General features: G+C 48.2%; 1 protein-coding gene and 1 long non-coding RNA gene across 6 annotated transcripts in view; one reads left to right on the plus strand and one right to left on the minus strand.

Annotated features, from left to right (window-relative positions):
* Positions 1 to 2,433: 2,433 nt before the first annotated feature.
* PLCD1 (phospholipase C delta 1) overlaps positions 2,434 to 15,365 on the plus strand; it is a 52,855-nt gene continuing 39,923 nt past the window's right edge. Inside the window, exon 1 of one of the 5 annotated variants that reach the window (XM_072033872.1) lies at positions 2,434 to 3,004. In XM_072033872.1, coding sequence (XP_071889973.1) covers positions 2,971 to 3,004 — 34 coding nt within the window. In that variant the 5' untranslated portion in view covers positions 2,434 to 2,970. Of the gene's footprint in view, positions 3,005 to 10,286; positions 10,306 to 10,535; positions 11,058 to 15,365 lie in introns of those variants that run through there. The other 4 variants (XM_038174550.2, XM_072033873.1, XM_038174549.2 and 1 more) reach the window with 4 other exon arrangements.
* Positions 7,392 to 10,459, minus strand: LOC110354070 (uncharacterized). Its single transcript, XR_002405500.4, has 2 exons — positions 10,319 to 10,459; positions 7,392 to 9,795 (listed from the first exon to the last, which is right to left on the minus strand). It is a non-coding gene; the product is annotated as an uncharacterized lncRNA (long non-coding RNA).

Below are 15,365 nucleotides of genomic sequence, written 5' to 3' on the forward strand. Positions count from 1 at the left end.
AGTGATGTTTAATTTTAATCATACTGAACTCTCTCCTTCAAATCCTAGTTTGATCTCAAAGATCAAGGGCCTCAGAACTGTTCATGAACCTGCTGGTGGATAGAGTTTAGGAGGTACATTCAGACCAGGGAAGAAGCGATCAGAAATTCAGACAGCTTTTTAAAAATAAGCAGTCAGTTGCAGCCTATCTTATCTACGCATTTTGTTAGAGAACAAATTGCTCTCTAAGGACTCCAGATGATTTCTTTTTTTTTTTTTTTTTTTTTTTTTTTTCACCAGTTTTAAACTTGCCACTCAGCTTTGATGCAGGCTTAACTAGGAAAAGGGCAGTCCCCCTAAACACCTTGAGCCTTTTGGATCAGCCAAAACCCAAACCAGAAAGGCAAACAGTGAGGGCTGTGATCCAAAGTGGGGACCAGGGACTTGATTCAGATAGGATTCTTATATTTTCCTTTTATTCTTAGGGGTATTGTTTCAGGATTTCTGCAGCTTATAGGAGCCCAATTGGTCCTCATGTAATTTTGGTCTAATTATTATTCTGTGCATATATTTGTTTCAGGAATGGAGAAGAATGGGAAATCAAGTGTGTATGGTGTGCATGCAGAAATATAGCTAAAAAGACTTTTGCCTTGAGAAAATAGGGTCTGATGAGACCAGTGCTGTATGATCTCAGCTTCGGTGTGTTTGCTGCAGGGTTTTGCTGGCTCTGATGGTGGCTGCTGTACTTTCTGATGAATGCCAGGAATGCAAGGCTGCCTGCAAGTGCTAGGCATGCGCTGAGCACACATCAAGCCTGTCACGGATTTAGGAGTGGTGATGCTTAAGCTTAGGATGGCAGGAAGGTGCCGCAGTGAAAGCAGCTGTAATAGTGATACTTCTGGACAGGTATGGGAGTGGGAAGAGTGGCGTAATGGAGAAAAGTGCAAGGTTGGACAAAGTTTTGTGAATCCTCCTGGCAGGCACTATTTCTGCCCCCACTTGCTCTCATCAAGAAGGCAGCATGGCAAGGAGGATGCACTGGCAGATGCGGTGGGGTAGGCGCAGAGGATCCTCAAATCTCAAATCTCACACCTTCAGATCTCAAGGTTTGATGGCAGGGAAGCTCAGTCCCTCTTGAAGGTGCCCTGTCCAGCCCAAGGAGGCCAGCACAGTCGTGATGGAGTTCACAGTGTTGCAGGGGACTGCTGATCCTATCTTGGTGCCACTGTGCCCTGTACTGTCGTGAAGGGGCACTATCCAGACCATGATCTTAATTGTTTTTGGGGCTAACAGCTTGCTTACACCTCTTTACTTTGCTACAGGGGACACAGGGGGACTGGCAGGTATGTCTTGAAGTGAGGCCTGGTGCTAGGCAGCGTGAGGATGCAGCAGGGTGTGATATAGAGAAGGGTAGAGGAGTGACTATAATGTTATTTCCTGTCACCGCTTTCAAACTGTTTGCCCTTCTCTGCTTCTTCTCCCTTCTGAAAACTCTAACACCTGCATCACCACCGCTTTACCGGAGTTTCCAGTCTGGCTGACTCACCTACCAGCCTGTCCAGCAGCCGCTTCCCCTTCAGCTGATAGCGTGATGGGTTTTGGTGGTGTCCTCTGGAAACCCCCCTGCCCTGGGGCTTTTAAGACTTTACAAGGATTCTTGAGACACCCTGGCTGCTTTCCTGCTGTCCTCACTGCCAAAATATTTGACCCTGTCCAAGCCAGTATCTCCTTTATTTTTTTATTGTGGGTTTGCAAAAGGGATGCTCCTTCCTGGGTCCTTCAGAAAGCATCTCACTTGTTTGCTCTTATGCTTTGTGCTAGCATGGAGGAGTTTTGCTATATTAAGGCAGTTTGGAGGGCATAAAATTAGCTGAAGTCTGAGCTCTTGAAGGAACAGCTCGATTCCTGGCAGGGATGGGCAAGCAGTCCTAGTCCCAAAGTATTTGTCACCAGGTGCACCCCAGAGCTGTCACTGTCAGTGAGGGACTTTTCCCTTCTGTCACCGGAGCTGCTGTGCGCACAGCTGCTGAGGAGCAAGGACTTTGAATCCTCTGACAGCTCCATCGATTGCATTAAGATCACCTAAATAACCAGAAATAAAAATAAACAACAGAAAAAAAATAATTAAAAACCTCCCTCAACCACTCAAGTAGATGGCCACTTTATTTTCCCAGTGTGGATTCCCTTTCTTTCCCTCTCCCTGCTTGACAGCATCATCTTTTTCTCCTTTAAAAAAGGAAAAAAAAAATGTAATCTATTTTAAGAGCAGGGGGCAGGGCAGAGGAAAACAGCTCGGCTCGGTACAAGCCTCAGGGCAGCGAGGAGTTTTTTCTGCTTTCTGCCTCGCTGTCTCGAAAGGAAAGCTTGCAGCTTTTTGTCTGCTTTTGTGGTTACAGCGTGTCCGCCAGCAACTTCTGAGCTGTTTTGTTGCATTTTTTTCTCCTTGTTTTGTTGCGTTGTGTCCTGAGAGATGCCTACAAGCCCTTTAAACCCCAAGCGCTGCCTCGCATCTCACGGCCCTTCCCTTGGGTTGGGGACAGATTCGAGCGCTCGGCGTCTTCTGGAAGCCTTGCCGGAAAGGAGCGGAGCGTGTTTCAGCGTTTGTGCCAGCAGCAGGAACAGAAGCAGGGCTTGGAGCTCCAGCAGGAGCAGGAACAGGAGGCTGGCCCCACAGAGAAGGCCAGCTTGCACAGGGAGGAGCCAGGGCCGGCGGTGAAGCTGGGGCGCTTGGCCTCACTCGACGCGTTGGGCAGGCGGCGGCGGCGTGCGGATGCGGGAGGGAAATCAATGAGGAGTCATAGCGAAGACGGCTCTCCAGCCAAGGGGAAGGAGCAGGCCTCGCCGAAGGGAGCTGACATTTGGGGATTACTGGAGGAGGGAGCACGGGGGAGCCTCGCGGCTCTGGCTGCCAGCCCCAGCCGGCGCTAACATCTGGGCACAGCTGTTTGCCGGAGCCCTTTCCGCGGCCGCCCCCCGGCTCGTTTCGCAGCCATGGAATCGAACGGCACCTTCCTCGCCTGCAACAGTAAGTCTGTGCAAACGTCCTTGCGTTTCAGCCCTTTTATCTCATGTGAGAGCTTGCTTTTTTCCTCCTCTCTCCTCCCTCCCCCTTTGCCGCTGCAGTTCTCTCAGTTGGAAGCAACGCGGCGTTTCAATCAGCGTTACGGGGGAGAGGTGACAGATTTTTCTCTTTTATTAGGGTTAGATGTGTTGCTCGGAAGGGTGTCTTGGCTGATCAGCGTGTGCGAGCCCAGCCGGGCTGATCCAAATCTCCTCCCCTTTATGGTGAAACTGGGAGCGGGACAGATGCTCAGCGGAGTAAATCAGGCTCAGGGGAAGGCAGCAGAGCCAGGATAACTCTCTTCGGCTCAGTGTCTGCCACCCAAGACTCTGTAAATACTCTGTAAAATACAAGTAATGTTTCTAAACAAAAAGAAATCCTCTCAGCCTTGACAGCAAGTGAGATTTAAGAAGTCTTGATCAGTACCAAGCTGAGGAGGCTTGTCTGATAGGCAGGGTAATGAAATATGCCTTATTCCCTAGTCTGACGTGTATATGTCGATCTGTTACCTCTTCATTGTGTTTTATTCACTCTGATGAGCAGGAACAGCTCAGGACTTGAAATGGGCAAAGTCTATGTGCTTATTTGTTGTTCTTGGGATAGGTGCTTTCTTCCTGTAGATGAGCTATAAATAAAAATAAATTGATAGATCGATCTGTGATTGACTGTAAACAGAACCAGGTAGCATTGCCAAGCAAAATGTGAAAAAAATCACCCCCAGGCTCAAGAAATCTTCCCTCTGCTTTTCCCAGAACCTAGAAATCAGGCAGGAAGGTGAAACTGAGGTTAATGCTAAACTTTGTGTAGGTATCTCATTCATTATAGAGCCACTGGGGAAAGAAAGCTAGGAAATACATCTGGAACTATTAAAAGCTTTCCTAATCTGGCTTGTAGGTCATTTTTCAGTGAATATTACTTTTTTTTTTTGTGTGTGTGTGGTGTTAGGGACCGGGAAGAATTCAGTGTCTGTTTGTTATTCTATTTTCTTGTCTCAGACAGAAAAATAGACAAGTATGGAATGAGCTGTGTGCTTTCAGAAAACTATTTGCTGAAATTCCTTGGCACATACGTGCACAAGTGCCAAAGTCACTCCGAATGCCAGACTTCTTAGACAGGAGAGGTTGCTCACGTGCTGGTTACTTAGCAGGATCAGACTTGTGCTGCTCCATTTGTCAGAAATTTCTCAGATACTGTGGTTTATAGCTATGTTTTATCTTTGGCTTGGTGTTTTGAAGCTCAATTTATCCCTGTCCCACATGGACACAACTGTGTTTGCTGTGTCAGAATTAACCACAGACACTCGGTTCCATCCCAGCACGCAGTAAGAGACCCCTGGGATGTCTTCCAGTAGCAACTGTTTTGATGAGAGTTTCCGAAAAGTTTGTAGAGTTTTGTTTGTTCTGTCTTTGGATGGAGATCTGAATCCTGGGATGAAAACTGAGTGTGCTCTCTTGTCCGTAGACCCGTGTAGCTGCTGTGATTTAGTGGTCTGTGCCTTTTATTCTGGATGTGTTTGATTCAGCTGTATGGGCTTCTTGGTGCTTTTTTTTTTTATAAAAGGTCATCTGCATTTATTATACAATGGATCTGCCGGACTCTGTGGGCTATTAATAAGCTTTCTTTTGCCTCATGAACCTGGCATGTATGTGAACTGGGGGTCCTTGTGCTCACCCAGATTGTAGAATAGCTAATTTGTGCTATGCCTTATTCTTACACACTGACCTCTTCATCCCAGACACTGTGCACATTGTGCGGGGAATGCCAGAGCCCCGTTACAGGAATGCCTTCTGCCACAGCCCAGGGTGAGAGTCAGCAGGGAGGGGCTCGTAAAATCCTACAGAACAGGCCGTTTCCTTGTTTTTCTGTCAGCCGATCCCGAGGACTAACTTCTCTTGGGTTTAGATTTCCAAATGAATCATCTCCACCTGCCCTTCGAAGCTGGGAGTGCTGAGAAGGCGCCTTCTGGGCTTCACCCTCCGTGGGTGGAGGTGATGCTGCTTGGCATCAGCTGAGATCTGCTCCGGAGCAGCCGGTGCCTTTGATCTCCTTTCCTGCAAACAAGATACGCCTGGCACACCTGGATTGTTGGAGGTTGTGCCAGATGCATGACGTGGGGTTTTTTAAAGCCACAACTTTGCCAGTAGTGCAGGAGAATTTGCCATACTGGCGCTGCTCGGTGCATTAAACATGCAGCGTTCCCTTTTTGCACAGGACAAGTCAAAGTCATCTTGGAACTTTTTTTATTTTCAATCAAAAACTGCTAAATGTCCAATCAGAGCAATGCTTTTTAAATAAAACTAAAGCCCTTAATTGGTTTTAAGACAATGCGCAAAGCCCCAACATCAGGCTCAGAAGCAGATGAGTAGAGCCAAAAGACGCTTGTGGAAAAATAGATTTTAAAGAAGAAATGAAAGAGGAGGAAGAAGGAAATGCAGTCACTTGGAAAACTGCTGCAGGTAGCAGGGATGAAAGGACACTGCCAAGTACAGGGAAAAGCAAGAGGAAGAGGTGTGAGGATGGGGTGGTTTGTGCAAGGTCAGGAAACTCAGCCAACTGGACAGGCAGCTCTGGGAACCGCAGGTGTTGATTTGGGAGCAAAGTATAGTTTCCTTCACTGGCAGATCACGTATATATAAACAGGTATTAATAGGGAAAACTGCATCGTGCTCTTGGTGATTTGACCATCCAGGGTGGGAATCCACTAGCTAAACGCAGGCGTCTGCAGGAAATTGTAGACTTGCAGGGATGAGTTACACGTCTCCTGGCCCCTTGCTCAGCACACTGCAGTTATCACAGGATCCCAGAATCGTTTAGGTTGGAAGAGACCTCCGAGATCACCTAGGCCAACCTAAAATCTAAATATCTAAATACTGTCAGACTCACCCCCAGTCCTTGCATCTCCAAAATCCTTCCCATGGGTGGAGCATCTCAGTCCTTACTCAGTCGAGCCCACCAGAATGGGTGGCTGCAGACCTGGGGTCAAACCTGAAGGTTTCTCTTTTTCTTTATGCAGGTAGAGAAGATTTTGCCACAATTTCTTCTAAACCAAGATACTTCCACACCTTAAATAAGCCACTTGAGATGGTGTGTGGGGAGAAAGCCTCACACCTTGGGCTGCCCCTCACACAGGTGTCTTTTAAGGCCCTGTGTTGAGAGACACACAAGTCTTGGCTATTTCTGGCTCTAGTTACAGAGTGATGAAATTCCAGATAAATCACACAGGGAAAAAAAAAAAGAAAAAGAAAAAAAAAAAAAAGATATTTTTTCCCCTAGTTTTGCATAACTCAGTGGTGCAATTTGATTATTGCACAAATTTTGCCCTGCGGTGGAATGCTCTGAGTGGCCTGCTTTTTGGCCAGGGAGGAAATCTCAGCTCCTGAATATGATGTTGAGAAAAGCTGTTAAGTGGCCTGAAAACAAAAAATGATTGAAGCTGGTACCCACCTACAATTGACTTTGGTTTCATGACGTGAAAGTCTTCATCAGTATGTGCTGAGAGATGTGACTTAGGAATTGTCACATTAGGACAGCCACAACACGATGCCTGGGATCAACTCCTCCTACACGAAGCTTTAAGATCACCCTGCTTCTGCTCGGCAGGACCTCTCGGGCACATTGGACGAGAAGTAGAGTGGGCGAGAAAAGCCAGAGTAAGGAAGAAAAGAGAGGTTTGCTGATGCTGCCACCAACTTTGTGGAGAAGCCCATTCTCAGTGTCACCACAAGGTGGAACTTGGTCCATACCACATGCACCGAAATGCATCCATGCTCACCGAGCAGCAGCAGCTTTGGCCAGAGATGCAATGATGTTTGTGGTCACAGTCCCCCCTCCCTGCTCCCCACTCCCCCAGAGGGAGCAAAAAGGGGAGAGCTGCTGTAGAGGAACCACTGGCATTTTTTAGTGGTGGTGGTGGTGAGAAACTGGCTGTTCCAGCAGCAAAGCCTGGTGCTGTGGTGTAACTGGGGAAAACAAAGCTGAGAGACAGTGGTGGGTAGCAAGGAAGGGGGAAATGGAAGCAAATGGAAAATGGAAGCTAATGGAAACGGAAGGAGGAAAATCCCAGGCAAGAGCTGATGTAAAAGCCAGGTGTATGCAACCATGGGTTGATGGCACATAACAAAAGGGGTCTCTCAGAGGCACCTCACAGGTGACATCAGTGTTTTGCAAAAGCACTTAGAAAACCAACTGATTTATTTGTCACTTGGCAGGTTTTCTGCTTTTCTGAACAGCAGCCGCTGCCCATTGCTGCAGGTGGCTGTGCTCATTTCCACGCAGCCGGCGCACTGACAGCACTCCTCATAAATAATGTGCAAAAAAAATAAATAAATAGTGTGCAAAATAATCCTCGGACTTCATTGACCACCAGAAACTTCAGGTTCTGAGGGCTCCATCACCCTAAGCAGCAACGGCAGGTTGTTGTGTAACTACAAATCAGCTGGACCACAACTTTTCCAAGCTTTCATTGATTCTCAGTTCACCTGGATTAAAAGCTCTTGCTCCTGGTGAGGGCGAGGAATTGGTAGGGCGAGCAGTGATACTTTTACTGTGCTGTTACTCTTTTTTAAATAATTCTGTTGAATTTCACCGTGGGTGAGCCTGGGAGGGAAGCTGAAATTAATATTAAAATACTTCAAAGAAAAGCATCCCGTGAAATAGACCTTCTTCCTTTTTGATAAGGAATAAGAGCAATGAACAACCTTTGACCTCATTAGTGGGATTTCCCCCCAAATTGAGATGTGTAGGTGTTTTGCAGCTGCCAGAGGCGTTACTAGTCCTAATAGAGCAATTTACATCATGTGCCTGATGCAATGGGGAAGTGGTGAGGGCATCACCAGCATGGATATTTTCATTCCAGTCCCAAATTATCACAAGTCGGGGCAAATCAGCAGTTGATGGCTGTCAGGTCATTGGGGTCAGCATGGTGTAAAGAGGTTGCCATCAGTAATAGGGCTGCACCACTTCTGGTATTGCCCAAACGTAGCCACGGTAGGTGACCAGTTCCAACCCCAAACCAACCTGCTTCTTCCTCTGTGAGTGGTAACAGAGCTTCCTTTGGTCCTTTGCATACGGATGTGATAAAGATTAATTCATTCTGGAAAATTGCCTGAAGAGCAGCCTCGGCATTAATAGTTTTCTCACATAGCCCATTTCCTATCAGGCTCTCCAGCCTTTCTGTCTCAAGTGCCTGTTTCCTGCATATTGAAGCACTTTGCTAACTTCAGGACCGTGTTCTGACAACCTCATTCCCATCAATTTCCATTTGCTCCGCGAGTAATCTAGCCAGAATCGATAGGATGATTAGCAAAGCCCCGATCCTGGGCACAAGGACATGAATAACTTCACTCATGTGACTAGTGCCATCGATTTCAGTGGGGTTGGTCATAGGGGTAAAATTGCATGGCTGAGTGTTCCCAGGCTTCGGCCCCAGTCAGGTGTTACCTGCAGTGAATAAGGGCTGGAGAATTTATCCCTGAGCCATTGAAGGAATCATTTCCTTCAGCACCAGCATGTGACACAGCATCAGGTAACATCAATGAGTACCCTGCAGTGCCACACTTACCCATCATGGCTTGTCTATCAGATATGACATTATCTCTAAATGACCTCAAGACCACAATAGATCCAGATCTCTTGTTTCCCCAAGCAGGGTGTTTCTGGCCCAGTGTTGTCATTTTTGTTTTAAAAACAAACTGATTTTATCTGCCTGGCATTTCCGAAGCGTTCACAACAGAACTTGCTCATTGCTGCTCTGGAGAAATGTCTAAACTTGGTGAGCGCCGAGATCCTGTGCTTTGCGTATGTGTAAACTTCAGGGATAAGTACAATAAAATGTTCTCTGAGAGCCTGAGAGGCTCTGGGCAGTGCTGTTGCTGACACTTTTTATTAGGAATTAATGAGAAAATGAGGCAGAAGGGATCTGCGTGCTCCCAAACTGATCCCTATGGGACACTGGCTGCTGGGAGAGCTGGTGCACAGAAGCAAACTGTTTTGCCAAGGCGAGTACAAGAGATGACTCTCTTCCCCGCTCCTTAATTAAATCAGCACTCTCCAGTACAATGTGAAATATGGGCAGTGCTCAGAGCCTGCTAGCTAATAAGCATGAGCTAGCCATCACATCACGGTGCTCACCCACCCGCCAGGGCAAGGGCAAGCCCCCCACTGCCGGGGGAGGGCTACAAAGACTTCTGGCACCAGCACAGAGGGCTCAGAAGAGGCTGGGGGTATTTCCTCAAGCACACTGCCTGGCTGATGTGTTCGGCAGTGTCCCATCCATAAAATGCCTTTATTTTCCTTTGCCTTCTGTGACTGGGAGCTGCTATAATAAGGCGTTACTAGTTGTGCTGCTGTTCAAGGCCAGGCAGTGGCTCTGCCTTGTCCCCAGTGAGTTTCTTACTCACTGTGCCAGGGATTAATGACTCCGATCCTGTCCTTGTGCTGGTCGGGTCACGCAGTCATCTGTGCTGATCTATGTGTGTTAGGAGGGCTTCCTCCAAAATACAGAGAAAGAGGAGGATGGCTGGGGTGCCAGACACCTGAAATAGAGAATCTGTTTCTAAAACCAAACACAAAATGCACTGGGTGTGATGGGGACTGATGATGGAGAGACCTGGATCTCCAGTAGAGATGGTGACACGTGGTTTGCCGTCGAGCTTCTTGGGCAGATCCTGGTTCTGCAGTAAGGGGACATTCACTCCAGTTTGGATCCATCTCCCCTCATTATTTTCACTTGTGGCTGGCTTTTCAGGGCGGCAGCTCTGCAAAGGCAATGACAAAAACCTGACAAGGTCTGTAAATTCACCTAGGATGGGACAGCTTAATAAGCAGAGCTCTGCATTTCACTGCAGAAGGAGTCATGGCTAGGAAAGACATGGATTTTAATCTGAATCATTGCCAGGAGAATAGGCAATAAACACGAGGGTCAGCAATTTACATAAACAACTTAAACTTATATAAACAAATTCTTCACTATGAGAGTGTCTAACCTCTTGAACAGTGGTCTAGATCAGCTGTTAAGTTTCCGTCCCTAGAGATATCCCAAACTCACCTGGACAAGGCTCTGAGCACCTGATCTGCATTTGAAGTGACCCCACCTTGGGTGGGTGGTTGACCAGGAGACCACCAGCTGTGATTCTCTATAACCAACTTGTTAACTTGTTAACTTGCTTGGGATAAGCCCCCATCGGAGGTTAACATGTAGAGGTGTAAGCCCTCTACATGTAAACCTGAACTACGAGAATAAACCCATAGCTATGCAGAAACACAGGGTAAGTGACTCACCCAAGTCACGTAGGAAATCGGTGGCAGGGAAGACATTCTCCGGAGTCTCAGGAAAATGCTCTCCCCTAGGTGGAAATAAGAGTATTAAAACAATTTCCGAGTGGCTTTCGGGCTACGTCTGCCTGCCCCGGTGTTTTTAGCTTCCTGTATGTCAATCGCTGCATGTCAGTGGGAACAACACAGAGCTCGGCACAGAAGGAAAGGGTGGAGCCGAGGTCCCTGAGCCAGGCGTTTGTGGGCAGGCTGAGCTGACGAGCCCCCTGGAGCCACAGGCAATATTTGGGGCCCCTCCAGCCCCTGGAAAGGAGGCACAAAACCCCACTGGCTGCCTGTAGGAAAACTCGCTCCTTCTACCTGGGCCGCTGCCGGCAGACAGCCGGCTGTAATTTGGCACCCAACGCATGCAGCCGATGAGCAAGCAGGAGGAGAGACTTCCATAGTCCCACCCCTAGCCGGACTCTGCCCTCCTCTGCCTTCTTCTGCCTGGCCTTTCCTCGCTGCCTCTTTTCCCTCCTTGGAGCCCAGTTGGACACGGCGAACGCCCCGGGGTTCCTGGATGAGCAGGGATCCCCTTGGGGCCGACAGGGCCCCCCATCCTTCCCGGAGTGCGGTGCTTCGTTGCGAGCCCTACGCTGGACCATGCAGTGCTTCCGAAGGCCGCCCAAACGCACCGCGTCCCAGGAGAACATCCTGCGGGAGCAGAGCCGTCAAGTGGCCGCACAGAATGGCAGCAGGCTGGGTAAGGGCCACGTTGGCCAGACCCTCGGCGCTTCCACACGCTGGCAGCCGCTTCGCTTCTGCCTCTTTTCCCTGCGCAGAGGCAGCGCTCCACCCTACAGGCAGCTCCGAGGTTATTTTTAAACTCCCGAGGTTTCTTTTCCTTTCCTTTGCCTGTAACCACCCGCCAGATGTAGGAACCACGTCGGTCGAGGCATCAAAGAAAGAGGGTCCTCCCTGGCAGAGGGTGGGTTCGCAGATCTCTTGCTGGGCTTTGGAGCTGGTGGTGCTGTGAGGGTGTTTGGGGGTGGCGGTGCCTCTTTTCTGCCCGGTTTTAGGACTTGTCAGCGGTGCGGTGCCAGCTGATTACAGCCCGAGGAACCACTCAGAGGGCTGCGTTCACCAGATGAAAAGAGACAGGAAACCCCAGCGAGTTTCGTAACTTCTCTGACTACGAATTTACGGCTAGTGCCTGCTGTCTGGAGAGACAGCCCAAGTGGATGCGGGTCCGTTGATTTACGTGGCTACAGACAGCAGGTGGAAATGGAAAATCACCATTCAATCCCCCCCGAGCTGTCTGTGTTTAATCTGAAAGGCTTTCTGCCCTTTTAAACTGGCAATCCTGAGCTGTGCCTGGTCCTCAACCAGGTGGGAGAGAGGAGCAGGCAGGAGGAGGCTTGTTTTATAGCAGCCGTAATTGATGTTTTTATCAGATCAGCAGATTTGCAAAGCGAGCAGAAATACAGACTGTCGCTGTCGCCTGTAAATATCATCCCAACTATCTCCTCAGTGAACTCAGAGCCAGGCTGCTGCCTTGACAGTTGTTGTTTTATGGTGTTCCCTGCTTGCTGTAAACCTGAGATGGGTAACACAAAGGTTAACGTTTTGGGGCTCTTGGTGTCTAAAGCTTCATAGTGCAGGATATTAACTTCATGCTCGCGGTGGTGCTGTGTGTGCTCGAGGCTCTCCTACCTCTGCCAAATGCAATTTTCCCTCTGAACAGTTCTGTACACTACGTGTGTTGTGTTTAGCAAGTGTTTGACTGATATTTTTAAGGAGGGGGGCCTGACCCTTGAAACACATAGCACAATTTTGTGTGACAGGTGTGTATTTGGTGTTTTGCAGAGGATGCTAAGCAAGACACGGCCCTGCCACATGTTTCAGGCAGGATCTGGACATCTATTTCAGCATGGCGATCGTGTTTCTCGTGCCCAGCGCTGTTATATAATTGCAAACCTAGATCCCTGTCCCACTGCACAGTGTTTCTGGATCGTTAGATGACGTTTGTATATGACAACTCTGTCTTTTTTTATACAGAAGTTTCCATTGCTGTGAGACAGAGCTCTGCACGGCCAACCTCATCAGCTCCCTGGGGATGTCTGGTAGAAGTCCCCAGGGGCTGGTTTGGATATAAAACCAAAAATGAAGGTTCTGCTTTGAAAAGATGTTTTTTGTAGGTTTGTTTTTTTTCAGGAAAGCAATTCAAATGACCAACTGAGAGTCATGTCCCACTGACACACTGGGGTTGCATTTGTTGTCCTATATTGTCAGATCAGAGCATGTTGTGGTCCATCTCTGACCTAATAAAACGCTGTTATCTGCCTCGTAGGTAGGAACAGAGAAGCTAAGAGCCTTGCCCAAGATCATTTAAAGAGTCTGTTGTAGTGCTTAGACCCGGCATAGGATGCAGGGACCAAAACATGGGCCTTATTCCTTCCTCTGGGCCTACCGTGGTGGCTCAATCCGTATTTTGGGTTAGTGTTGGCAGAGGTCAACTCTGGGTGAATGCTGTGTATCTGAAAGGCCCCATGAGAGTACCAACCTCCCTCATCAGAGGGGTAATGGAGCTTTTAGACACCCATCCTTAACCCTCTTGTCCTTTCCTGACCAAATTCACCATCTTCTGGAGGCAAACTTGTTTCCATCCCCTCCCTGGCTTCTCTCGCTGCCCTCTGATTCACGCTCCCTGACATCTTTGATCTTTGATCTCTGCTGTCCTTTCACCATGCACTTTCTCTCTTCATCTTTTTCTCCTACTTCTGTGAAGGGCAGTAGCCTCCTTCACTGTGTCATTGAACCTGTCCTGGTCTTTGGTCACAGTGGCCAAGGATGGGTGGGGATGGCTGGCAGGGCTGTTCCCAACCTGTAGTTGGATCCTCCGAAGAGGAAAGAGAATTTTGTCCCATGCTAATGCAAGGCCTGGGCTATGAGAAGGATGAAGGGCTCACTCCAGCTTGTGTCCTACCCACGTGGATCTAGCTTGGAGGAGACAAACCTACCCCTGACTACTGCTAGTGGCCATCCAAATTTGCCCTTATGACATTGATGCAGCTTTTTGATCAGTTACCATGACATGTTATGCATGCTGCATACAGAGTCTGTACCACAAAAACATGTCACAGTCAGCAGGGGTTTCTCATTGCACACTTATGCACATAGGCATCCAAAGGAATTGGTGGTTTTCCTGCTCATGTCACCCCAGGATGGCATGTCCTCCTTCTAGTCCCATAACAATGCCTTGCATGGTTGGGGTCTGAGGGAAGATGGAGTGAGGCTGGGAGCCAGAACATACATTTTGTGGGTAAACACAGAGGAGGAAGTTTGTTCCCTCTCCAGAAACCTTCAGGGGTACCACATCACTGTTAGTGAAGCCTAAGTCTGCAATTCTTTGTGCTTGAAAGGCCTTAGGATCAGAGAGGAAGCCTCGACACTGCAGCTCAGGAGGCCGATGCCTTGTGGGGCTGTTGTGGTGTCAGTCCTTCCTGTGGATGGTCTGGCCTCTTGTAGACTGGGTATGCTTGAACCTCAGCAAACCTAAGAGGGTGTCCCAGATCCCACAGCTGAGATCAATCTTTCACCCTTCTGTGCCTTGTGGGAGCCAGATTTTTCCTTCTCACCATGAATTTCTTCCTGAAGTTTCCAGGGGAAGCATTCAATTCCTCCTCCTGGGCACTTCCAAACCTGACGTTGGAGCTGAGAGGCTGTAGCATGTGCAGGCACTTAATTACTGATACAACTAATTGAATGTAGAGGAAAGAAAGAGGCCACAGCAACCTCTTCATGATCTTCAGCTCCTGTTGTGGTGCTTTCAATTCTGGATGCCTCAGTGAGGCTCAGCTCCAGGCCTGCTCCTGCTCAGCTCCAGGCCTGCTACTCGGTGTTGGAAACCAGTGAGGTGCCCTGAGCTGCTTACTGGGTGGACACAGGACACCCCTAATATTTAACTCTGACAGAGATCGCAGACTTTACCAACCTAAAATGACCATGTTTCGTTTTTCATGCAGGACTGAAGCAATGCTTTGTGGTTTATTGCCTTGTCCTGTTCAAAGAGCGGCCGTTCAAGGCAGCTCTACCCAGGGAGGAACAAACCCAATGGCCCAGGGGAATGCCACGCTGCAGTATAAATCTTATTGCACAAATCAATTAACTCAGATTCCTGCTTTGTGGGGCTCTGTGTTGTGTTTATGTAGTGCTGGGACATATCCTATGATGGGAGTGTCAGGTGGCTGCAAGTGGCCAAGTAGTTATTAGTGACAGCCTCACCTGCATCCTCAAGATAAGGTTAGCAGAAGTCATGCTGAGTTGGAGTTGGGCTTGTTCAATGCTACGGAGCTAAATGTTGTTTCACCAGCTTTGAAACAGCCTTTTATGCAATGTCAGAGCTGCAAGGTGCCTATTACAGGAAGCCCAGGGTGTGTTCCTCATGTTTCATTCTCCTGCTGCCCCCCACCCGCCCTGCACCAGTTCACACACTGCAGATCTCTAATTAATGGTTGGTCTGAGGGACAAAATCTCCAAGGTATTTAGGTATGTGGAAGTCATATACTTCTGAGACGTTCAAAACCATGTAGAATGTCAAATGTATGTTTTGAAAGCGTTAGTAGATGACTGTTGCTTCTCTGGATGTCTAAGTGCCTTCCTGAAGCTGGTCTGAGATGAGAAATCTCTGCAGGTGCTGGGACCAGAAGGGGACAGCTTTTCAGAGAGGGACCTGTTTTCCTGAAGGAAATTTGCTGTGAATAGAGCTGAATTCTCTTCAAAGCTCCTAACAGTGCTCCAATTAAACGTTACACAACTTTCCTGCCTCTGCTTTTACTTTTATGCTGTTGTTCTTGCATCTTAACTATATTTACTGTGAAGGAAATATTTGATGCTTGTAAACCACCTGAGAGTTGTAGTACAGAAATCTTTAGACTCAGTCTAAGAAATCCACAAGGCTCCAGTCTCTTTTGTGAGCATAAAATGTGATGTGGCAGATTTCTGGGTCTCTACTCCACCATTCTCCCCAGAGCTGGCTGCACTGTAGTGCTCTGTTTATGTCTCTGACTTA

This window comes from Anas platyrhynchos, chromosome 2, assembly GCF_047663525.1.
Source record: "Anas platyrhynchos isolate ZD024472 breed Pekin duck chromosome 2, IASCAAS_PekinDuck_T2T, whole genome shotgun sequence".
NCBI lineage: Eukaryota > Metazoa > Chordata > Aves > Anseriformes > Anatidae > Anas > Anas platyrhynchos.